General features: G+C 44.4%; 4 protein-coding genes across 5 annotated transcripts; 1 reads left to right on the top strand and 3 right to left on the bottom strand.

Moving 5' to 3' along the window:
* Window positions 1–6: 6 nt before the first annotated feature.
* LOC119901059 (amidophosphoribosyltransferase-like) lies at window positions 7–6,234 on the bottom strand. Its single transcript, XM_038716493.1, has 7 exons — window positions 6,075–6,234; window positions 1,592–1,658; window positions 1,089–1,295; window positions 706–818; window positions 479–624; window positions 304–376; window positions 7–217 (listed from the first exon to the last, which is right to left on the bottom strand). The coding sequence occupies exons 1-7, from the start codon at window positions 6,200–6,202 to the stop codon at window positions 7–9; spliced, it is 945 nt and encodes a 314-aa protein (XP_038572421.1). The 5' UTR covers window positions 6,203–6,234.
* Window positions 2,086–11,084, top strand: paics (phosphoribosylaminoimidazole carboxylase, phosphoribosylaminoimidazole succinocarboxamide synthetase). Of its 2 annotated transcripts, XM_038716491.1 has the most exons (15): window positions 2,086–2,497; window positions 2,790–3,275; window positions 3,364–3,423; window positions 3,499–4,119; window positions 4,885–4,962; window positions 5,260–5,417; window positions 6,846–6,888; window positions 6,983–7,180; window positions 8,792–8,970; window positions 9,085–9,264; window positions 9,376–9,489; window positions 9,579–9,662; window positions 10,229–10,409; window positions 10,492–10,650; window positions 10,744–11,084. In XM_038716491.1, exons 1-15 carry the CDS (start codon window positions 2,101–2,103, stop codon window positions 10,908–10,910), a joined length of 3,105 nt encoding a protein of 1,034 aa, XP_038572419.1. In that variant the 5' UTR covers window positions 2,086–2,100; the 3' UTR covers window positions 10,911–11,084. The 2 variants fall into 2 exon arrangements, with proteins under 2 accessions (XP_038572419.1, XP_038572420.1); XM_038716492.1 differs by lacking the exons at window positions 2,086–2,497; window positions 2,790–3,275; window positions 3,364–3,423; ... (1 more) ...; window positions 4,885–4,962; window positions 5,260–5,417 and adding an exon at window positions 6,270–6,407 and having other exon boundaries at window positions 10,744–11,062.
* A 1,368-nt stretch (window positions 11,085–12,452) lies between these two features.
* LOC119901060 (GTP-binding protein REM 2-like) lies at window positions 12,453–18,259 on the bottom strand. Its single transcript, XM_038716494.1, has 5 exons — window positions 17,747–18,259; window positions 16,149–16,458; window positions 15,930–16,003; window positions 14,244–14,421; window positions 12,453–13,116 (listed from the first exon to the last, which is right to left on the bottom strand). The coding sequence occupies exons 1-5, from the start codon at window positions 17,798–17,800 to the stop codon at window positions 12,824–12,826; spliced, it is 909 nt and encodes a 302-aa protein (XP_038572422.1). The 5' UTR covers window positions 17,801–18,259; the 3' UTR covers window positions 12,453–12,823.
* Window positions 18,260–19,296: 1,037 nt separating this feature from the next.
* nrl (neural retina leucine zipper) lies at window positions 19,297–23,712 on the bottom strand. The gene is made up of 4 exons (XM_038716997.1): window positions 23,092–23,712; window positions 22,681–22,968; window positions 21,213–21,428; window positions 19,297–20,784 (listed from the first exon to the last, which is right to left on the bottom strand). The coding sequence occupies exons 1-4, from the start codon at window positions 23,710–23,712 to the stop codon at window positions 20,623–20,625; spliced, it is 1,287 nt and encodes a 428-aa protein (XP_038572925.1). The 3' UTR covers window positions 19,297–20,622.
* Between the last annotated feature and the right edge of the window lie 268 nt (window positions 23,713–23,980).

Below are 23,980 nucleotides of genomic sequence, written 5' to 3'. Positions count from 1 at the left end.
TTTCACTCAGGGAACAGTTAAGAACAGAGTGGTGTAAAACGATGACCCAGAATAAATATTCAAACCTTCAAAAATTGAGTCTGGTCTGGCAAAGTAAACATATTCAAATATGCAGAAGGCTGGGAGGTCTCCCTCAGGGCGAGGGACAACACTTAGAGACTTGACCCCGTGCTTGGATATCTGGACTATCTCTCCTGGTAAGACCTCTCTGTAATACCTGAGAACCAGGACAGACATCGAAATGGTCATTACCCACACTTCCATTATAATGCCAAAGCATTACATATGTTGTAAAAATCTGACCTGGCACCAATTGACTGGAAACTGCAGGACTCTGATGACACAACCCACCCCTCGGTGTCCTCCTCTCCAGCTCCTGTCCAAAGGGACAAACAATGACGTTAATCATCCACCAGCTTACACATCTGACCTCTGACCAAATCAAAGGCTGGCAAATCAATTCAGCCAAATAAAATACCTGAACTGTGCAGTTTAGAGATTGGAACAAGCCGCCCTATGCAGAGGGGACGATTTCCGTATGGATCACGCACCGCATAGATAACATCTTTGAACATCACCAACAATGAGTATGATGTAGGGGTCTCAGTCATCAGATTTTTTATTCTGCATAACAAAAAAAGTGGGTATTTAAATAGTCTAGAGAAAATAATTAATTTTTATACAGCATCAAGCCCAAACACTGACCTGGCAACCCAGTCTGGTGCATCCAGCTCCTCCATAGGTGGAGTAAATGCCAGCAGTTGGGTGATGAGCTCGCTGTCTGAGCTGGTGGAGAGGCCTACACCATGGCGCATTACCTGCACGGCACAGACACAATCATTGATTCAGTAAATACACAGAAATGTCAGTCATGCAGGTTAATGTCCATTGTTTTTGCATGTTTACTTGAATACTTAGAGAAAAAGATTCTCTCTCTCACCCCCCCCCCAATTAAATAGCTGTTATACACACTGGATATAGAGGCCTGGTTTGTCTTATGTTTATTTTGTGGTTGAACAGAGATTATCTGGGAAGAGCCACTGACATGCAACAAGTTCGGTGAGAACGAGTTAAGGGGCCATCCTCACCTTTTTCCGCAGGGCATGAGCATTAACCAGCTCTCCATTGTGTGCTACAGCAATCTTGCCATGCAGTGTATCCACCACAAAGGGCTGGCAGTTCTGCAACTCAGAGTTCCCAGTAGTTGAATAGCGTGTGTGACAAATACCGAGGTTACCATAGCGCAGCTTCAGAAGAGCCTCGGCTGGGAAAGCAGTGTTCACTAATCCCATTCCCTTAAAAAAAGAAAGACAGCAAATGGCAAGAGGAATCAGTTGGGTGTTTTCAGTCTGCACAAAAAATAAATGTAAATAGTCCTAAGAGCCCTAAACAACAATTATAGTAATGCTCAATGTAACGGTCTGTGTGTACATGTGTGTAGCTCTAATGATGACCTTTTATTTATGGTGCACCTTTAATGAAAAGCAGCTGAAATGTTTCCTGTATTTAAATAATGTGTTTTGACTGTATCAGTGAAACTATTCTTCTTTCTATAATTATACAAGTGGCTTCTAGTCATGATCGATGTTACCTTGTGGGCTGTGTATGTGGGCGGACTGGCTCCATTACTTGTGACAATCCCGGCACTTTCCTGACCCCTGAGTAGACACAAACAACAACCACCACATGTAAGTTGTATAAATAAATCAGTGGGAGGTGAGTTTTAGAGTGAGTGATTTCTCAAGTCTCTTCAGGACTAAACATGAATAAACTTGTTCAATGCCTAAAAGCTTGATGTGAGCCTTGAGGCAAATCAAACTGGTTTGATTCGGGGAAAATAAAGCAGGAGAAAAAGAAAGAAACGTCTGCCTCTCGGCTGCCATATATGGAGAGTCGTCTTGCTGCAGTTTCAGCCTATTTACCAAGCTGCTTCTCGGATTACAGTTGGTCCCGCCTCCTCAGCACACAGCTTAAGCCAGTGGTGAGGCTGCTTTTCTGCACGGAGGCGTTGCTTTCAGGCTTAACCGCCTGGTTGCCTAGGGAACCGGGCAGCAGACAGACGGATTGGGGAAAAGAAAGCGTTTCCAGGTCAGCTCAAACATGGAGAGAGGAGCAGAGAGACAAAGAGGAGGTGATAGGGAGGTTGTAGAGGAAAAAGGCTCGGTGGAGAGGCAGTGGGGGGAGGCAGAGGTGCTGGCTCTCATGTCAGTGTGGGACGAGGTGGGAGCTCAGCACGTAGCTGAGAGCAGAACCACATTTGAGTTGATCTCAGAGCGTCTGAGGAGGCTTAGTGTTGTGCGCAGCTGGTGGGAGTGTCAGGCCAAGTGCAGGAGCCTGGGACTTCAGAGCAGGAAGCCTGACGCAGCAGCAGGCACTTCAGCAAACTACAGCCCAGGAATGGATGGAAGGCCAGTGGAGGGCTGGGAGGAAGAGGTGGAAGATGTGGGTAATCAAAGAGGGATCTACCCTTCCTCAGTCACTATCCCAATGCAGGAAGGTAAATGTAGGTTCGACTCCAAATGTAGTGCTGATGATCACGACGTATCACAACGCTCAGCACATTTTTGTAATTCCTCAACAGACAGAAGATAAACATGCATGTCAGTCAAACTAATTTTATCCTCAAAGTTGAGTAGAAATTAAGACTTTTGCCTGCTCAAAACAATTTAAATGCAGTCTAAAGTCAGATTAGATAAAAGCATTTTGATACAAGCTCCATCTTATTTTATTTAAATCAAAACTGAGCCAAAGAAAACCCAGTGTGTGTTTGTGTGTGCGTGTGTGCGCAGGTATCAGGAGTCGAATCCACCGGGCTCTTCCTTACGCTCCAACTGTGGCTGAAGAGGGGGGCCGCCACTGGACAGATGATGAGGTGCGAGCACTGTTGTGCGTCTGGGCTGACCGGCGGATTCGAGAGCGCTTGAAGTGCACGCTACGCAACAAATCCATCTTCCAAGAGATGGCCCGTCAGATGCAGAGAAACTTTGGGGTGGTACGCAACTGGAAACAATGTCGGACAAAATACAAGAACTTGAAATATGACTATAAGACCGCTAAGAGTGCTCATGCTGCTGGAGGCAGCAGCGCAGGGGGTCCGGGCAAGTACATGAAGTTCTTCGATGAGGTGGAGGCCATTCTGCTGGACCGGGGACTGGAAAACGGGACCGTGGAGATGCAGAAGAAGCTGTATGATGGAGAAATGGGAGCAGGGAGAATACAAACCCCAGCACAGACAACAGCCTCAGAAAGCGAGGTTGTCATTGAAATCGATGACGGTATGTTGTCAGTCTGCATTGCATTTAGCAGTTTTGTGTACAAGGCTTAAAGAACGCAACATTTTTCTACTACCTTTTTTATTTTCAGATGACAACAGTGATGACTACGATATGGACGGAGACATGGAAGTAAAATGGAGAGGAACAGGTAAGCCACATCAATAACATGTGCAGCGTACAGTATGCGTCTTCTCTTTCCTCAATCTATTTTTATTCCCTCCAGATGCCCATCTAACACTCACAGACCCATCCAGCTCTGACCAGTTCCACGTGGTCACAGTGTCGGACACAGGTCGAAACTGGAGCGACCAGGAGGTGCGAGCGCTGGTCCAGGTCTGGTCCGATGAGCGCGTGTGCAGACAGTTGGAGAGCTCGACGAGAAAGAGGGACATCTTTGTCCAGATCTCCAACAGGTTAATGCAACAAGGCATTGAACGCGACTGGAAACAGTGCCACACCAAGTACAAAAACCTTAAGTACCTTTACCGTTCACTACAAAGAGGGAAGACTGATGAAGCCGACCCAAGACGCCTGATGAGGTTCTACGATGAGGTGGATGCCATTATGAATCGCACAACTAACGGCTCACCGCATGACACAGGAGCTGTAGACTATCAAGCCAATTCGGGCAGGCTTGGCACATCGGAGGACTGTGAGAACGATCGCGTAGATGTCTATTTGACAAAGATGAACACTGCGACCACAATGGCGGGAGCGATGGAGGAAAGAACTTGTAGCCCTGATTCCGTCTCGTCTATAAGCCTCGATGTTATGCCAAATGAAGAAGAACCGAGAATGCACATAGTCCAGGAGCTTCGCTTGGATCAACAGCACAGATTAACGAGTGAGCCTTTATTTATTCATGTCTGGTGGGCAGGTGTTTGATGAAAACAATTCAGTACCATCAATTAACAAAATGTATTAAGAAAACCTACAGAAGCAGAGACACAGCAGCCAGAAACAGCCCAGCTTTGTTTTGACTTAACATCTCTTACGTCTTCAGAAGGACTGTCATCAACTCACATTCAAAATTCAAATGTTCCATCACTTAGATTGAACTTATGATCTCCCAAACATCAACCAATAAGGGCATATAAAAGGGTCGGTCAGTTCTCCCCACTGTGAAATGTTTTTATAGGGACTACTTTTTCCAGTGGAAAGTAGTTCCAATGTGGATTATCCTGAGTCACAAAGACAACATTTAATGTTTCTTCTTCTCTCCAATGCAGGGAGAGCCACAAAGAGAATCCCATTCGCTTCCATTGTGTTGGGAGGAAAATAGAAATCTCTGTCAAATATGTTGTAATTTGGACAAACTGACCCTTTAAATCTTAATTAAAGAAATTTTTGGATGCATTTCCATTCAGTGAAGTAATAGTGTAACCACTGATGGTAAACTTTTAAGATTTATCAGTGTTATGATAATAAAAATCTATCAATACCCCCCCCAGACAGCCTCTAGGTCTGTAAGTTATCCCTTGGCGGCGAGGCAGCTCTTATTTAGTTTGAGGGAGTCACAAGTCTGTCCTTCCAACTCAATTTAAACATGTGAAAACATGCTGTTTAAAGAAAGGCCTGCTGTCTTGTAACTGTTTTATGTTGTTTGCAGGCTCCTCAGAAACTAGGGCAGAAAGAGAAGAAACCTATTCAGCAAACAGAAGAATGAAGAGGAAAGCCATAGATCAAGGTCTGAAATGTGTCTTCCTTTGTAATCACTTTGTATGTCACATTAATTGACTGAAGCATTTTGCAATTTCGGACTCAGTCCCATGATCTGCCGTGGAGCCTCATAATGACATTATGGATTAGGGTACGGCTGGAACTGCTGACCAAAGGCACGACTCATGATGAAGTCCACTATCAGGCCAAGAGAAAAAGAAACTTTGCTCATATGAAATGTTGTATTAGCATTACTTTTTATAAGTAACAGCATTCGGGTAATGCAAGCATAATAATCTGAATTTGCCTTTGTTCCTTTTTCCAGACCCCACACTCCAGACACTGGTAAAAAAACTGGACACTGGCTCTACCTTTGCCAATAACATGAAGGCACGGTATAAAGAAGAGCAGGAACATATCCCGATAATAAAGATCAATTCAGTCCGGTCAATGGCCTCCCCCAGTCCATCTCCAGACAGACAGGTAATATCTACTAATCCCGTGTGATAAATTGTACAAAACACTAGGCAACCAAGGTAAATGGAAGAAATTATTCTTCCACAGGGTCCAGAAAAGACATGATGCTGCTGTGAACTCAAAAACTATACAGCTTCTTTCTGCCTTTTTGAAGAGACTGTCAAAGCTGCAACAACTAGTCCATGAAGAAGTTGATCAATGATTAGTTAGTGATTAGTTAGTTGATCAACAGAACATTTGCTAACTGAGTCATCATTTTAATCAACATCTTAAATGTGACTCATTTATGATAAGTTAAAAATCTTTTGGACTATTGGTTGAATTTAACAAGCAAGTTAATATATATATATATTCTTGGTTTGTGGGAAATTATCAGAGTTTTATTCCCTTCTATTTTCTGACATTTCATAGGCAATGCGATTAATTGATTAACGTTAATTCAGGCAATACTCAGCAGAAGAGTTAAAAACCCCTATTTCCTCTTCAACTTGACTCAGGAGTTAAGCTAAGCTATTTTAGCCCATGTGATTTACCAAAAGGAGGTTTAGGTTGCACAGTTTGTCCCTAATATAGCTCTAGACATGGCTTCTGTTTAACTTTATCTGTTATTTTGATTTTTTACACTCACGTTTCAAGTGTACACACACTTTTTTTGTTACTCACCTGTGCTGCAACGCCACAAGTCCCAGACTCAAGACCTGCGCCACCTCCAGCTGCGTGGGCCACTCTCCGGCAGCCACACACCCGAAAACCCCGCACTCCTCCCCGATACCGGACTCCTCAAACTCCATCTCTCCGCAGTCTGTCCCGGTCCTCCGGTAACCTGACTAGAGGTCTCGTGCCTGGTTGCCCGAGCAATAGGTGCGCGCGTGCCTCGTGCGCGCTCTGATAATTTCACCAAACACGTGCAGCCGGGGCCGACTAACTGCACACAACGTGGCTCCTTAACACATAAACTCTGCTGACATCGTTGAAGTGGCAGTGAAATCACGAAAAGTAAGGCACCTTTGTGACAAGGAAAACATTATCACATGAGCACAGCTTTGACACAGGAATCAAACATCCTGATAAAACACGTGGTATTGTGCAAAGAAGACAACAACTAATCTCAATCAGATGAATCGACAAGGTCAAACGGCCAGTTGTTTTTCTTGATAAAGTTTAGGTAAATCAATCTTCTTGCCAGAGAGAAAATGGAGGTAGTTTTGTGGATAAACACCAAAAAGTTTGTCGTCTTGCAAACATCAGGTGGTGACAAATGCGCTGCTGTGATTGGTTGAGGGAATGAGCTATGAGATGTGATTGGTTATCGGAGCACGAAAGACCGACTCCACTTCCCTCTTCTGCTGCCCTGCACGCCTACTGCTGCTCCTTCACCCTCAAACTTAGCCGAGTTGAGTAGCACATTAGTCCACTTTGTGTTTTGTCTTTCAGGACTGCAGGCTGCTTAAGAACACCAACATGGCCTCCCCACCAGGTACAGTGCAACAAGTGCATGTTTGAGCGCATTATAAATGTTAAATGTGCAGTGTTTCATTGGGGCTTGTCCTTTTTGTGTGCGCGTGTTTTAGAGTTGAAGATCGGCCAAAAGTTAAGTGAGGGAAAGACGAAGCAGATTTTCGAGCTCGTGGACCAGCCCGGACTGGTTCTGGTCCAGTCCAAAGACCAGATCACCGCCGGGAATGCGGTGAGGAAGGACCAGATGGAGGGCAAGGCTGCCATCGCCAACAAAACGACGAGCTGTGTGTTCAAGCTGCTCCAGGAATCAGGTGAGGACCCAGTGAAGTTGTTATAGTAAGTAGATCCATTAAAAAGATCCTCTGCCAGCTTATGTGTGTCATACACCCTCTGAGGCAACTTTCCCACATGTTGAGAAATATTGTTTGTGAGCTGATTCAAGCCTGAAGAAGGGTGTAATTACTGTTGAATGAAGGTATATTTTTATTAGCACTCCCTCACACACAACTTTCTTTGAATAAATGAACCCCACTAGGTTTATTTGTGGGCTTTAGTGAGTGAGGTAGATCACTGGAGTCAAAAAGAAAGACAACCTGTACGTTCTCTCTTAGCTGCTGGGAAATTGTCCTACCAGTTTCAGCATTTTAAAACATGGTTTGTAGATGTAGTTCTCAGCCATCTTGTCACTTATTTACATGATTCGAAAATGGTGAAAAAGAAAAATGCCATTCACAATTCTTTAAAGGCCAAATTGAATCATTCAAATGGCTTGTTTTGTTAAACAATTAAAAACCCAAACATTATTTAGCAGTAACATCAAAGTCAAAAATGGGAGCAGAAATTTTGGGGTTAATTGTGATTTTAAATCGTCTGAATTATTAATAAAAATCATTGGCATTTAATTTTCTGTTAATTTATTTTTATTTCAGCTTCCGCCCAAAGAACACATATCAGCACTTCTGAACTGATCTCCTGCATGCATGTCCAGAACTGACAGAGCATCCAGTAATGTTGACATGTGAAGGGGGATGACACATGCATGTTTGACACTGGGTCCAAAGAAGCCCAGATTACCAAAAAGTATTTGGGTAACTGTAAACCATGCGCCACTCATGAGTGTGGTGCACGTCGTCAGCCGAGCTGTGGTAATGGCTGTCTTGTGACTTGAAATGTTGAGGCGTATAATTCACCAGAACGTGACCCACCACATCCCCCTCACTTAACCTTCAGTTAAGGGGTATGATCTTTAAAGTAGGTGAACACATTCAAAGTATGACACTGGGTTGCACCAGCTATGTAAAGTAGACACTAGAGTTAGTTTGTGACTAAATAAGCTGCTAAAATTGGTCCTGCCACGATTACTTGGGGCAGGAGTTAACTAGTTTAAGTCATAACTAAGGCAAGGGGCCAATCAACAATCAAAGATGGGAGTTCCATCATCATGGTTACCATAAGCCTACATGGTTAGCTTTCTGGCTGGCATGAGCTACTTGTCATAGTAAGCGGGATCGATATTGAAATATCGTATCAATAAATTAGTTCTCTGCTGGATTACTGTGATTACAATGATGCTGTGGGGCAGAAAACTGCAGTTTTACCATTAGTGAGTATAATTCTGTGACATTTTATGATTTAAAATGGGGGGGATGTGTAACTTTTTAGTTGTTAATTGAAGTTATGTTGTAACTTATCTCCGTGGTGCACAACACACAACTAAAATAACTATGGGTGCTATGTACGCAACCGGCTGCTGGTGTGTTTCATCCTCTTTCTGTGATCCAAATGAACACTGGCAGATAAAACTTTAATGCTGAGTTTCAGATGTTCCTCTACTTTGTTCACAGCTCTTCTTAGAGTCTAGAGGTCTGGGGTTTTGGAGCTGCAAAGGGCTGTGTCATTTTAATATCTACCCTTTCTTCCAGGCATTAAGACTGCCTTTGTGAAGCAGCACTCTGACACAGCGTTCATCGCAGCCCACTGTGAGATGATTCCCATTGAGTGGGTGTGTCGGAGAGTGGCAACTGGATCATTCCTCAAGAGGAATCCAGGAGTTAAAGAAGGCTACCGCTTCTCCCCCCTGAAGATGGAGATGTTCTTTAAAGTGAGCCTGAGACCTTTCAGTCCTTTTTTTTTTTTAAAGTGCTGTAACTTGACTCAAAGTAGCCCAATGTCAAATCACCTCCATCTTTATGTAATCGGTTGCTTTCTGACGTAGGATGATGCCAACAATGACCCCCAGTGGTCAGAGGAGCAGCTGCTGGAGGCCAAATTCTCTCTGGCTGGGCTCACCATCGGCCAGTGCGAGGTGGACATCATGAATCGAAGCACCGTTGCCATCTTTGAGATTCTGGAGAAGGCTTGGGCCACTCAGAACTGCACACTGGTGGATATGAAGGTACGCAGCGCAGCGCTGCCCTCTGCTGGATGTTCTGTTGTCCTCGCGTGACCACTGAACTCTTGAAGCTGCTTCGCAATTTAGGAGGATTATTCTTCCTTTTGCTTATAGATCGAGTTTGGCGTGAATGTGAAGACTCAAGAGATCGTCCTTGCTGATGTGATCGACAACGACTCATGGAGGCTGTGGCCGGCGGGAGATCGCAGCCAGCAGAAAGATAAGCAGGTCAGGACTTCTCTTTTGGTCGTGCTGTTTCATTTTGACGCTTTTTAAGACTTGAGATAAAAGCGGAAATAACTCGTTTTCCTCTCTAGGTGTACCGAGACCTTAAAGAAGTTACCCCTGAGGCAATGCAGATGGTGAAGAGAAACTTTGAGTGGGTCTCTGAAAGGGTCAAGGTACGCTGAACCTATCGTCTCGGTCTGCACTTTATCAGGACAGGCTTTCATTTACTTTTAATCAACATGCCGTGACAAACAATAGTTTATTATAAAGCAGTTATCTGAGCTTTCAAATCAAGAGGTGTTTAAAAGGTGCCTTTTTTCTTTTGTATTTTTTTTATGAATTAATTTTACATTAAAGATTGGTTCTACAAACATACCTTAAAGTGACTATGTAAGTCATGACCGAAGAAATGAGACATTCTTTCCCTCACAAAATGGACAGTTGAATTCATGGGCAATTAAACACAATTTTCTCAATTCAGTACACTCAGTGGTTTTACTGCTGCAGCTTTATTGGGTCTGGTATGACCAGTAGCTTATGTTATCAATATTGAGTGAAAGTTTTCTGTGTTACAGACATTACTGAGCCATTTCCCTGTGTTGAAGATTCTTTAGTTGTGTTTTAGCATTTCTCATTATCCAGTGTTTGTAGCCACCGTGGCCACTGCTAAAGTTACTTTAAGTGGACTTCCAAACTGGGACTTGCATGGAGCCTAATGAGTGCTGTGTTGTGTGTCAAGCTGCTGCTGGAGCCCAAGGCCAGCGGCAGGGTTGTGGTTTTGATGGGCTCCATCTCGGACATGGCTCACTGTGAAAAAATCAAGAAGGCCTGTGCCTCGTACGGGATTCCCTGCACCCTGAGAGTCACCTCGGCACACAAAGGTCCAGATGAGACGCTGCGCATCAAAGCAGAATGTGAAGGTGTGTATTAGTTTTTTACGTGAGCTGATTTGCCGCAAGAATTTTGTCATCTATCATAAAGTATGTAAATGCTTCTTCTCAGGTGACGGCGTACCCACTGTGTTTGTGGCTGTAGCTGGCAGAAGTAACGGCCTTGGTCCGGTGATGTCTGGAAACACGGCATATCCTGTCATCAACTGCCCACCTCTCACTCCAGACTGGGGTGCACAAGATGTCTGGTCATCCCTCCGTATGCCAAGCGGTGAGCCCAACACTTCCTATATTATGTCTGAAATTGTGTGTGTGTTTATGCATCATAGTAACTTAGTCTTGCTTGTTGTTTTCCTCCCTGCAGGTCTTGGCTGCTCCACAATCCTCTCCCCCGAAGCCTCTGCTCAGTTTGCTGCGCAGATCTTTGGATTGACCGATCACCTGGTGTGGTGCAAACTGAGGGCCTCCATGCTCAACACCTGGGTGTCTCTCAAGCTGGCTGACAAGAAGTTACAGGCCTGCAGCCTCTGAAGTGGCTCAAGACCCCTGTGAGCCTAGTGTGCTCTTTTAGAGCTCCTCTGTCAATGCCATGTCTTTGTTTACCATGAAAACCCAATAACAATGTATTTTCTAACACACATAAATCATTCCATTAAAAATAACCATTAGAATTCTTTATTAAAGGCCTGTGGTTGTTTAATCCCATTTTTAGATCTTCTTCTTCACAGCAGACATTTGAACATGTCATAGCAAGAAAAGCACAGGTGTAATAACATAAATGGCTGTATTTAATGGAACTTGGCTAATGTTCACGTTTGCTTTTTCTCCTGTGGCAAGTCAAAATGAGACATGTGACAGAGGTTTGTTTCCACACACCAACTTTAACTATTGCTTTTAGTCAAATCATTTTCAAAGAAACTGGGATTTATACTTATTCTCTTTCAGATGGAGTGTTAGATGAGAAGATTGTGCTGCTCTCTTTCTTGTCTGTAAAAGCTGAAGCTACTGCTGGTTAGATTAGCTTACCACAAAGACCTGAAGAAAAGCCTAGCCTGCCTCGGTCCAAAGGTTTTTTTTAAGAAAGTTAAAAACTCTGGTGCATACCGTGTTTACCATCTATAGGGTTGATGCACCCATGTTTATTGTTGGAATGTCATTCATAGCATCCTATTTAATTTTACATGCATACTCTCAACGCACACTTCACCAACTGCACTGTTTCAGAAATTTGGACTACTATCAGAGCTCCTTTTCCTTTTATATTTGCCATTTCAACCATATCTGCATTATCTGCTCGGTTGTGGGACCTCAACTCAGCCACAAGAGGGAGCCTGTATCTCATGTACGATCCAAAATCTTAACCTTTCAATCTGTTCCAGTAGTTTGCAGCCAAGGGAATGAGTCAGAATATCATGCCACCATTTTATTTTTTACTTCTATTATAGCACAGCTCTCTCCCTTTGATATGAAATGATGGTTATAATGACCTGTGATGTGGTAAATCTTTGTTCACGTGTGGGTGGGGAGTGGGAGGATGAAAGTGCCGAGGGTGGATAGTGATACAGATGAGTGCAGAGAAGCAGATACCTGACAAAAATCCTCTGCATTTAAATTTGTTTAAAAATACTATTTACTGCATGGGAATGAGCCTTCCCATCTCGAAATCTATATGCAGCATAAAGAGTAGACGTATAGCCGCAGTGCTGACGTGGACATATGTGTATGTCTGTGATTCAAGGTCTCCCTGACAACTGTAACATGGCAACAATCGGTCTATATACAATAATCCGACTTTCTGTCTCTTACTGCCAGGTCCAGTTTTTATATCTTTAATTTCCTTCCATCCTTGCTGGCATTTCACTATTTTACTGCTTTCCATCCCCATGGATACGGCAGTAGCTGAGAGTAAATGAGCACAACATGAATCATCACCAAAGTCACTAATGAGTTCTGAATGTGTGTGGTCATGACTTTATCCGGGGCTTGAAATGTTATGTGATTACTGCTTCCCTATTCATTGTAATCAGCAGAAGGCGACAAATAGTTTTAATAAGAAGGCAAACATACAGTGACTTTCTCAAGACTCAAAAAAACAATTTATTTAGTTGTCAAAGCTATGAGGGTGGCAGTTATGTATCACTACGATAGTTTATTTACATGTGCTCTACAACAGCATTTTATCCTCCACCTTCTCATCGCTTCTTGGTCTGGTGTACAACATTTCTCCATCAGCCTATCAACATCATCCTCCCTGTTTTCCTCTGCTGGATGCACATGATGATCACTCACAACATTGTCCTGCCACTCTGGCACCTTCACACCACCTCTGTTGCTCCCCTCTTTTTTTGCTGTATCACTCCCTCTTCCTCTCTTTGTTGGTACACTACATCCCTTCCAGCTACCTCTGTTAACAATCTAACCCTTAAACTTCCTGTGGCGCCCGATCACAGCGCCCCCAGGTCGTGGCACGAGCGGGACTTCTGCCTCAGGAACTTGCCCACCTCTCGCTCTCGTGGGTACCGGGGCACCAGGCTGGAGAGGAAACGTTTGGCACGGGAGGTGATGCTCTCACGTTGGCCTCCGCCGCTCATGTCCTCCATACTGGTTCCTGGGGGCCAGGGGGGCTGGCCCCGGGCTAGCCGCACAGCGCACTCTAGGAGCTCTGGAGTGCGGTGGTCCAGAGAGGCAGAGATCTCCAGATAAAGACAGTTGAAGAGGGCAGCGCTGGACATGGCCTCTGAGGAGAGAGATTGGGAGGAGATGGGACCAGTGTTAACAGCAGCAATGTTAGTTTCACTGAATCACTAGTCAGTTTCCATGCATTATTTCAAAACACCATCTGATACACCCTTTAAACTAGAACGCCTCATTTGAAGCAAGTTAGTAGAGAAGGTTTTATCTACAAAAACACTATGACAAACGGTAGATATCTTAGTTTTACTTAAATGAGTCTCTAGGGAAAGACAGTAAACTGTAAACACTGTAAATGAATTTAAAGGTCACAAAAACTGATTTTCTTGCTATAAGCAATAGGGTCCTACAAGGACATTCACAGTGGGCAGAGTTTTGTATTCCCTTTTAAAATGTTTATTGTTACTCAACATAGAAATACGTGACTCTCCTGGAAAATGGAACAATCATATCAGCTTATGTCGTGGCAGCCCGCTTTAATTATTTCAACTTTGTTGTCTGAGAAATCATCTTCAGTCCATCATTCTGTCATGGCAGGTTCCTAATACTACTATACAATGCTTGAGTGACTTTGTGAACAAATGTGGCACCCTAGTTGGTGAATTCATCCAAAACTGATCCAGACATCGTGAATTGACCTAAGTGCACCTTGGGAGTCGTACTTAACTTCTTCTCCCTTAAGTTTATATGTTCACATTCTTGTACATTTGGCCTTTTATGAAAGATCATGGGCACCCAAAATAACTCCTTCCATTACACAACTCTCTAATCTTAATAAAGAACAACTATGGACATTAAACTGTTTAAGTGTATCTTTGATTGTTGTTTGATTGTGTTAAATACTTAAGGTTTGAAACTGAGTTTTCAGGGGCTTTAAGTTGGAAGGAGCGCCACATACAAGCTGCACAGGGTATAGTGTTGCACAGCCTGTGTGACAAATGCTCTCCTGCTTTAACTGTGATTGTGACTCCCTTCGTACTCCCACACAATGAAGCTGAGACACTGACATTTAAATTTTCACATATTTCACCCTATGTTAGTGTTTGCTGACAGAAATATAGAGCTGAAAATGTCAACAGCAACTGTGAAGATGAAAGCCACAACGGAAGGAAACAATAAGGCAGGTGAGAAAAAGGTCAATACAGTAAAGATGCAAATGGAGGTTCATCTTACCTTGACAGGTGACCTCACGTGTGCGAACGAGGTCACTCTTATTACCGACGAGGATGATGGGAGTTTGGGGCTGAGTCTCCCTCAGGAGAAGTCGGAGTTGAGCAGTGCGGTGGAAACTACGCCTGTCAGTCACGGAAAACACCAGGACACACACCTCACACAGCAGAGCCGACAGGTCCTGAGGGACAGACAGACGCTCCGAATACTGTAGCTGCCACTTAAATGTCAGGAAACTAGTATGATAATTGTTCTTAAGAAAACTAATGACTAAAACACATACTGAAACAAAGTACTACACATGAGTACTACCAGGAATCACGAAGACTGACTATCAAACCAAAACCAATCAGGAAATCTGAGTAACAGAGATTAAACACAAAAGTCTGACTTTCCTGACTCTCCACTGTTATTCTCCTTATTGGAGAAACAGCAGACAATTGAATGCTCTATTTAAAATCCTCTGTGGTTTAGTGAGAAATTACTAGATAACACCAACTGTAGTGCACCTCAAATTCTCTCTGACACACACATACACTCATCCTCTCCAAGCTAGAGAAAGACACAAATCCCAAAGAATAAAATATCCCTGAGTGGAATCCTTCACACTGTAGAAAACTCACTAAACCTCTTTAGTTAGAGCTGCCATGGTCCATTGACATTTGATTTTGATTAAGTCAAGAACTGAGCACAGACCAAAGGCAACTTTTGCACCGAAGGTTATATTACAATTATATAAGGAGGATCCATATCAGGCGAACATTAAAGTCTCTCACAACAAATATTACTCCTTATACAAAGAGTAACGCATTAGAATCACATGCAGTCATTTGGCACATCTGCACTGTGGGCAGCCCACCCCCCCCCCTCTCTCCCATCCATACACAGATGCATCTGAACAGCACTCCTGGGAAAAGAGGGAAATGGGTGCAAAACAACATGATAATAAGCTTTCCTCGGTGAACCAGATGCAGATGCAGCAGATTTATTGTCCTCTTTTTGCCACAGTGTTTCTCTGAGCATGGCATAATGTTGTTTCTTATATTAATGTCAAGTACAATGCAACGTGTTCCAGATATACATATATATATGTATATATATATATATATATATATATGTATATATATATATATACATATATATATATATGTGAACACATCTAAAATATGCTACATATGCCGTAGGAAGCTATTTGTGTATTGTAGTTCATTTCATTTTCTTGAGTGTTTACCTTATTGGTGATCTACCTCTGTCATTTAACTTTATATTTCCATTCATCATGCCAGTACTAACACAGCTGTACTGCACAAGTTGTACTCTGGGATATGCTAAGTTGTAATTGATGTATGAATGGATGGCTTCATGGATGTTGTTTAGGTTTTAAGAGTTCTCTCCACGCACTTGGCCAGGTACTATTTTTCCAGCTTATCTCCTGATAAAGCACTGTATTATCATGTGTAGCACATAAGGGCTTCAAATTAAGAAAATAAAATGAGGCTGTAGGAAAAGTAAATATATATATATATCAACCGCTTATCCCGAGTACAGGGTTTATATATATATATATACCACAGTGAAATAACAAAAACCAGCTGAGCCCAGCATGTACAGCTGCAGCGAGGGCTCAGTGGCCTAATGAGGGAGCAGAGAGCAGGGAGTGTGGGAACGGGGAAGTGTTGTTTGGCTCACCTGTCTCCAGTTGTCATAGATAATGATGGTGCTCTCCTCTTCATCCACGGTGACTGTGCGCACATAACCCTCCCCTATCGACAGAGAGAGCAGCAGTTAGGTCTCAGATGGGAGATGGGTGCTGTGATTTATTTACCTGCTGCTCACAGTGCTGCAGGTGCCTCTCCACTGCATTATGCTGCTGTGCATTAGTCCTGTCACACACACAAAGCTTTGTACCTTCAGAGTCCACAGACGCAGTCCTGTCCATGTCCCCAGCAAGGGCGATGGCCAGAGAAGACTTCCCCACACCGTTCTGCCCCAGCAAGGCAATTCTTAAAGGCCCATCAGGTCTGCCTTCCACAGCCACGGTCAGAGTGTCATCCAAGGCTGGGCTGAAGGTGATTGGGGAAGCAGAAGGTCCAGCTGCACCTGATGTCCAATCGCAGTCATCGTGGACAGCTTCTTCTCGTCTCAGCTGGTGCTTAATTGGCAGAGGAGTGCTTCCTCTGCGCACAGTTGGGGTGCTGGACAGAGTCATACTGTCGCACTGGAGAAGAGAGGAACATGGAGGGGCACGCTCTTCATTTCATAACACTTAAAGCTAGTCTGTATTCATATATGGACTTTCTCATATAACAGCCAGAACCAAAGCCTATTTGCACAATTGTGTGAGAATCGAGTCATTTAGTATTGCTATAGCACCTCCATAAAGTCAGGCAGGGGACTGGGGTGGAGATATCTGCCTTTTAGTCCCTTATATGAGTCGAGCTTCACAAACACTGGCTCCTACAATTCCCATAGCACAACTCATCTTTCATTACTTTCCCTGCCTCTTAAATGCCCCCACCTTTCAAACGTCACGCCTCCAGTTTGGCTCTAACACAGGATTTATGTCAAATACTTATGTCTCAAGCCCAATTTAAAATAACTCATGTGACATCATCAGGGTCATTTTCAAATTAAATTGACAAAGTGCCTACAAAGACACAGAATACATAATGCTGCTTTTTTTTTTACACAGGCTAAGTAGTATTCTTCACAAGACTGCCACTTTAAACCTCCAATAAGGGATTTTTTCCACTTGGGGGCAGCTGTAAACATGTACCTTTTAAGCTCACTTGTGAGCAACATTTGGCTATTTACATACAGAGTAACATTATTATTCATGTGGAGTCCACTTGATGGACTTTTAAAGACAATCATCTCATTCTCCTCACTCCCTCTCCTTTTAGCTCTGCTTTTGGTCTCCACAAACTTCTGAGACAAATATCTGACTCTTGAGCTCCTAAATGCGCCACTATGTTCACAAGTTGGTCGCTAACTTTGTCTGCCATTTGGTTCTGAGTGGGTTTTGAGAGCTTTTCCTCAGAAGACAGCTGCCACCATTAACACAAACATTAAAGTTTTAGGTCGAACCCCCCTCCCCCCCAAAATAAATTGTTAAAAGGCACCTTGAAGGGGAAAGCCTATGGAGTCAAGTGATAATTCTCTGTGGGTTGTCACTATGACACAGTGTCATAGTGACACTGGTAAATTGTCACTGCAAAATCATTGACTATGACAATGGCCGTTTTAATGACGCACAAGAAACAAAAAGAATCCCCAATTAGCCAAAAGTTGGATTTGGTGATTAAAATGAGGAAGTTGATGGAATGCAGGATACCTCCTCTCTGCACCAACTCTAAAACACATCCACACACTGACTGCTCAATAACACCCCCACACCCCAGAATATCAAACACCACATCCCACCACTTTGCCCCTAACCTGATTGGCTGATTAATTACTGGATGTTGGAGCCGTGCTCCGAGCTCGGGTAGCCCAGTGCATCCTACCTTCGTCGCTTTCTCCTCGATGTTGAGCCTGTCTTCGGGCACATCTGTCGGCATCTGCAAACTGAAATCAAGCGACCGGGAATAAGGACTCCAAAAGACACGGAACACCCTCACACACGCGCGCGCGCACACACACCCCACACACTTTATGAAGCCCGGCCCAAGCAGCACTGTCACGCGGTTCTCGGCAACTCCAAAGTAAGCACGGTCTCTTTCTCTTTCTTGCCTTGATCGCGCGCTCTCTGCTCCTCTCTCTCTCTCTCTCTCTCTCTCTTTCTCTCCACTATCACTCTTTCTCCTCAGGTTAGGGCCCAGGTCCAGTTCTGCAGCCAGCACCGTCACACATCACCGGGCTGACTATGACTCACTGACTTGACACGCAAAAGGTTTGGGCTTTCTGCAGAGGAGAGGTAGAGCTATAGCTACCGACAAGACGCGCTGTGAGTGTTTGCTGCAGGTGCAGCTCAGTGATGAAAGTGGAGCAGTGATGCTGGGAGGCGGGCAGGGAGCCGCACTGTAAAAAGATGCTCACGAAGCTCTCATTGACCTCTGGAAGATGGAGACGATGTGGAAACTGGCCGCTAGGGGGCATCATAACATCAGTCATCTCCCTCACTAATTGGCTTTGTTTATTTGAGTGTGTGTGCGTGCGTGCGTGCGTGTGTGTGTGTGTGTGTGTGTGTGTGTGTGTGTGTGTCCTTGGGTGGGATATATGTTTATAATGTATCATCTGGGGATTCCTTTCATAGAAAGAGGCATGACAACCTACCTACCTGCCTCTTTCTGCCTTGTGTCTGTTGGACACACGCATGACCTTTTCACTGACCGGCTCATTTCCATTTTATGAAATCAAGTAATTTCTAGTCCCCCGATCCAAGGAGTGTAGCCTGTTTGGACATGTTTTCTGTCAAAATGTGAGTGTGGCCATGAGCGGTGGTGCGTCCCTCCTACACAAAGCCACAATAGACTCCGGCAGTGAGCAGCCAGGGCGCTATTATAGCCCTAATCCTGCTCCTATTATACAGGCCAGAGAGAGAGAGCGAGAGACACAGAGAGGGAGGGAGGGCTGAAGATGAGGTCATCCCAAACAGTGCACACCCAGGGTCAGTGCCTCACTATAGAGGGACAGAGATAAAGAGAGGGATGGAGCAGGGCGTGGGGGGCTGCAGAGAAAAGGCCTGCGGAAGACTGAAAGTGGGAGATGCTCAGATAGGTGAATGGAAGAGAGATGAGGTTAAAACCTGTGTGCAAGGTGCACAAAAACACACCACAGCATGGCAGGGATAGTAAAGTACTTTGTTTATTTCATATGCATATGAAACCACACTACAACAGGAGCAGGAAACCATGGAAATGGCCATCATTTCTGTAATAATGTTAATTCTAATCACAATTGGATAAAATAATAAACTGTAGGAAAGTAAAAATACACCCTAATGGAATAAAACCAGTAAAGTAAAATAATTAGAATCAGTACATAAATAAACAATAAATACTGAATAAATAAGTGAATAAATAAAATAACAATTTATTTAACCTACACCCAAACAAAATAAATAGCTCTAATGCATGAACCCTGGCAATGATTTCATGGGACAGTTAAGAAGGTGTCACCACGAAGATATATTTTGCATTTTTTTCTCTTTTATCCCTGCACCTTTAATTTTCTGTTGCATCCATAGCCCACGGTACCCGAGTCCACAGTGACCAGCTCTGTGGTGCCACATGTTGCGTAAATTTGGTGATCGTCCCTGTTACAGAGGTGTTCAATCAGCCCAAAAATAGCTTCTCTAGTCTGGAGAACTGGACACAACCACACAAATCATGCCACACTCTTTTCGCCTGCTGCGATGGGTTTCTTTCTCTCTAAGTCCGAGAGTTGCTTTAGTCGAGCACACCAGCTCCCCTTCTTGAGCAAACAGCAAGTCTTTTTCTGTTGCTGTTAATGGCTGAAAAGTCGCCATTTCCGATTAGTTTTTTTGCTAAAACAAAAGAGCAATATCCCCACTATTGATTTAGCACAATCACTGGTAGGTTCCCATGAAAGGTATCCTTGTACATTCTTTAATCTATGATTATTCATCTTACAAAGAATAACAAGTCTTGGTGAGCTTAAACACTTTGGTAGGCAACTGTGAAATATTAGCTGGCAAATACAACTGCATGCCGTGGATACTTTATCCAAGCCCATACCACTCCACATCCAGCACCACTGCACTACTCAGACTTCTGCAGCTTTAGCAGCTTATTATAAAAAAAAAAACACAACTACAGTTTGAGCCTCAACCACTCATTTGGAGATAGTACATTGCAGCTAGATAATATTGCATAGATAATATGCTCAGCGCTGTCAGGGACTATTGATATGTTTCAATGCAAGGTAAAGCTTTTTTCGATCCATTTTCATAGTCGTTTTTGTCCGCTGTAGCACCGAGATCACAAGCAAAATACGTGAAAGAGCTCTTAGCCAGTTTTTGTGCAACTATATCATTCACAGTGAAGTAAAACTTGTGTCCGTGAGGCAGCCTAGAGCTGAGTCTAACCCTATGAATTAACAGTCAGCTCCCCTTGAATCAATTCAGGGGTGGATTTCACAGTTGTATCGCCCCAAAACCACCCGCCAGTGTCTCGCTGTCACTTTCTCTCTCACACACACAGACTTGCACACACACACACACACACACACACACACACACACACACACACACACACACACACACACACACACACACACACACACACACACACACATACACATCCTTGTTTTCTTCCCCAAGTCTGATTACTCATCATTGATTTGCTCCATGTTGGCTGGTCTGTTACTCATTCCTCTGTGTGTGTTTTTTCTTTCTCTTCCCTTCCCCTGTGGGTTACACTCAGAGGAAGTAGTCAGGGGGTGGGGAAGGTGGGTTGCTGTTGCGGGTCGGTGGGGCGTCGCCGCCGATGCCGTGGTTCGTGCTGAGGAGCTTCTCGTAGCGGGCCTTGTAGGCGTCTCTCTCCCTCAGCACTCGAGTCAGCTCGCACTGTAGTTGTTCCAGCTGAGGAGGGGAGGACACAATCAGCGTTTCTGAGAGAGCCACAGTGCAAGGATGCTCACTTAGTATTCAGGCCATATACTCAGGGGCATCGCACAAAAATCTGGGCCCTGTAAATAAGCTTTCTCTCTGGGCCCCTGCCCACATCAGTGGCTATATGTTCTAATATCTTTATGTCCCCCCAGCCACCACCCCTCCTCCACAGTCCAATGCCCCTACATATACCATCAGGAAGTATAGGCTGGGATTGAGGCCATAATGCCAGACACTGGATGTTTTTGTTTTCCTCATCATAAAGTCCAAATTTCTAAATTAAATTGGATTTAGGATTAAGTCAGACACAGTTTGAATGAGCGCAGACTGAGAGAGGAAGCTTGTCATAAATGCAAGCATATGTGTGTGTGTGTGTGTGTGTGTGTGTGTGTGTGTACCTGTTGTGTGAGCACATGTTTCTCTGACTCCAGAGCGTGGCGGTGCTGTAAGCGCTTGTAGCGGCAGGACTGGGCATAGCCGCGGTTCTTTAGCGTGCGTCGCTTCTGCTTCAAGCGCACCACCTCATCCTTGCTCACTCCGCGCAGGTGCCGGTTCAGCTCCCGCACCGACAGGCTCACCAGCTGCTCATCAGAGAAGCGCTCATTGGCCCCGCACTGCCGAGCAGATGGAGAAAACACAACAGAGAGAATATGCTTTTGCTCAGTGTTCATTGGCAGTGAGACACATGCTTGGGAATGACTGAAGTGTCCACAGTTAGATGAGTGTATTATCCAAGATTCAGACTTAAATATCTAACTGGGGTATGACTGGTGGACACGTGATGCGTTGTACTCGGTGTGTCTCTGTCAGGGGGCACATTTCGGCACCACATGTCCATAATCTGCCATGTAATCTGACAAAGTGTGGGTGACAGTTATCAGGATTAGGCACAGCAATAATAGCAGATATTATCATAAGCCATCACTGTGCTCCATATAGAGATCCAGCCAGACATCTTGATCGACCAGAACACAGATTACAGTTTGTTTACCAATTGAAATCACATTCAGAAAGTAGCATTCAAGACTTTTGTTTGATTAAGTTGCAATTGATTTTTCCTCTAAGCACATTTGGTGATTTAAAGCGTTAGTTTTTAGATAATTATCCATTTTAATCAGTTTAAAGATTAAGAACTGGCTTGTGTAAATGATCAAAGCTTGTTATAAAGTGTCTGTGGAGGAATTTTCAAATACAGAGGGATCTAAAATTGCAAAAAAAAAGCCCCAAATAAACCCCAATTGTTTGCATTTATAAGCAGTATGTTGAATTCTTTTAAAAAAATGGTACAAAATTGGCTAGTTGTGAACAAATGTTTATTTATTCATTTGTCAAAAACTATATCTCCTCCCATGGGCAACCCTTACTTGACAATACAGTAAAACACAGTTGTAATAATATGTCTTCATAGCAGAAGTTGCAATAACTGACGAATACTGTAAATTAAAAAACACTTAAAAAATTTAAAAACACTTAAAAACTCAATGTGTTATAAACCATACATTAAATGTGCATGTAGGGCTTATAAATGCTAAGGGGGGTAAAAAGTTACCGATAAACATCTGTTTCTTTAATGTAAAATCAAGACTTTGTTCCCTCAAAGTCACTCATTGTTGCCATGTAGAGCAATCCGAGAGGCAGAAGACATTAATAACCGTATTTCTAATGTCCTAATCCTAATCCTTCACACTGCACGATCCCTGGTGGATCCTTCTCTCCTTCCGCTCAGCCCTCTAATGTGACAAGTGTCACTGTTCTCTCGCATCAAATCTTTCACCTCCAAAAATCTCTCAATCTTCCTGTTGAGCGTTATTATCATTAACAACCTACCAATCTGGATTGGCGTGCGTAAGTGATTCCCCCGTGTACCTGATTCATTTGTGGGTGGTGATGATGGTGATGGCTGCCATGCATGGGGTGGTGCGGGTGGTGCTGATGATGGTGATGCTGGTGGTGATGAAGGCGGCCCTGGGGGCTGAGGGCTTGCGGGTAGGGAGCTGAGGCGGGGGCGGCGTTGGGGAGCGAGGGAGGGGCCGATGAGAGGAAGACCAGCGGACGATGGCACATGTCTGTCCCTTTGGCGCAGGAGATGTCGCCTCCGCTGTCGCTGCTTGAGTCTCCCAGGTTGCTGCTTGAACTCTGAGAAAGACCTGGAAACTGAAGAGAGGACGGAGACAGGAGATGAAAAAGAAGCAGTACAGGAGAGACGATAAAGGTCAACTTGTTCATGACAACATTCTGTGTAAGAAGAAGAGTCATGAGGTAGAAATGACAGATTACCTGTGAGCTGACAGCTGCAGCAGCTGAGTTCAGTAAAGCCTCCACAGCATCCTCACAGCCCAGAAAGCCATTCACCTGGCCCCTCTCTCTGTCCCCTCGCTCTGGCACTCCTCCCAAGGCTCCAAGCAAAGTGGCGGGCCCCGTCACCTCTCCTCCAAACTGTTGCTGCAGTGCTGCCAGCCAGATCAGATCCTCCAGCGACGCCGGGGTGGGACCCTGAGGCCCGCTGTGGGCCGGGCTGCCTTCCACGTTCCCCTGAGAGCCCGAGCTGATGCCTGAGGAAGTGAAGCTGTTGGAGATGGAGAGGGGGAAGGAGATGGAGGAGGATGACGAAGAGAGGGATGAGGAGCCCGAAGGTGGTGGGTGGGCGTCGCTAAGCGTCGGTGAGGGTGGCAGCGAGTTGTAAGGACTGGAGCTTAAACTGGAGTCCTGCGGAGGATGGCTGGTGTATGGAGAGCTGGAGGGGTCGTGGGAGAGGCCAGATTTGGGATACGCACATGGAGGAGGGAGTGGAGGGGTGTCAGGTTTTACTTCAAACTTGAGGAGGTCAAAATCATTTAGGTACTCCATGGCCAGAGGGCTGGGGGGGAGAGAGGGCATGGGGAGGGAAGGAGAGGACATGGTGTCTGCTGCTGCTGCTGAGGGGAGCTTCAACAGGGATTTCCCGTGTGTCAGGATTGCAGGAAAGTCCACTCCTCTGCCTCAGTGCAGCTCATAGACAGCAGCACTAGTGACGTCAGGAAGTAGACTGGTTGGTTTTCCTCTGTGAGAAACTGTATGTCCCCCTGTCCTGGTCTTTGTTTCTCTTGTCCTGAATGAAAAAAAAAAAAGGGTTTGGGATACAGGGACCAGAGAAAGGAATGGTGTTACATGTTTTTCAGGTGCCTTT

Source organism: Micropterus salmoides, unplaced genomic scaffold (genome assembly GCF_014851395.1).
Source record: "Micropterus salmoides isolate LMB-PRFRI ecotype aquatic unplaced genomic scaffold, ASM1485139v1 Ms_hic_scaffold_13, whole genome shotgun sequence".
NCBI lineage: Eukaryota > Metazoa > Chordata > Actinopteri > Centrarchiformes > Centrarchidae > Micropterus > Micropterus salmoides.
The sequence above is the reverse complement of the archived record's forward strand: the minus strand, read 5'-3'. Positions and strand labels throughout refer to the sequence as shown.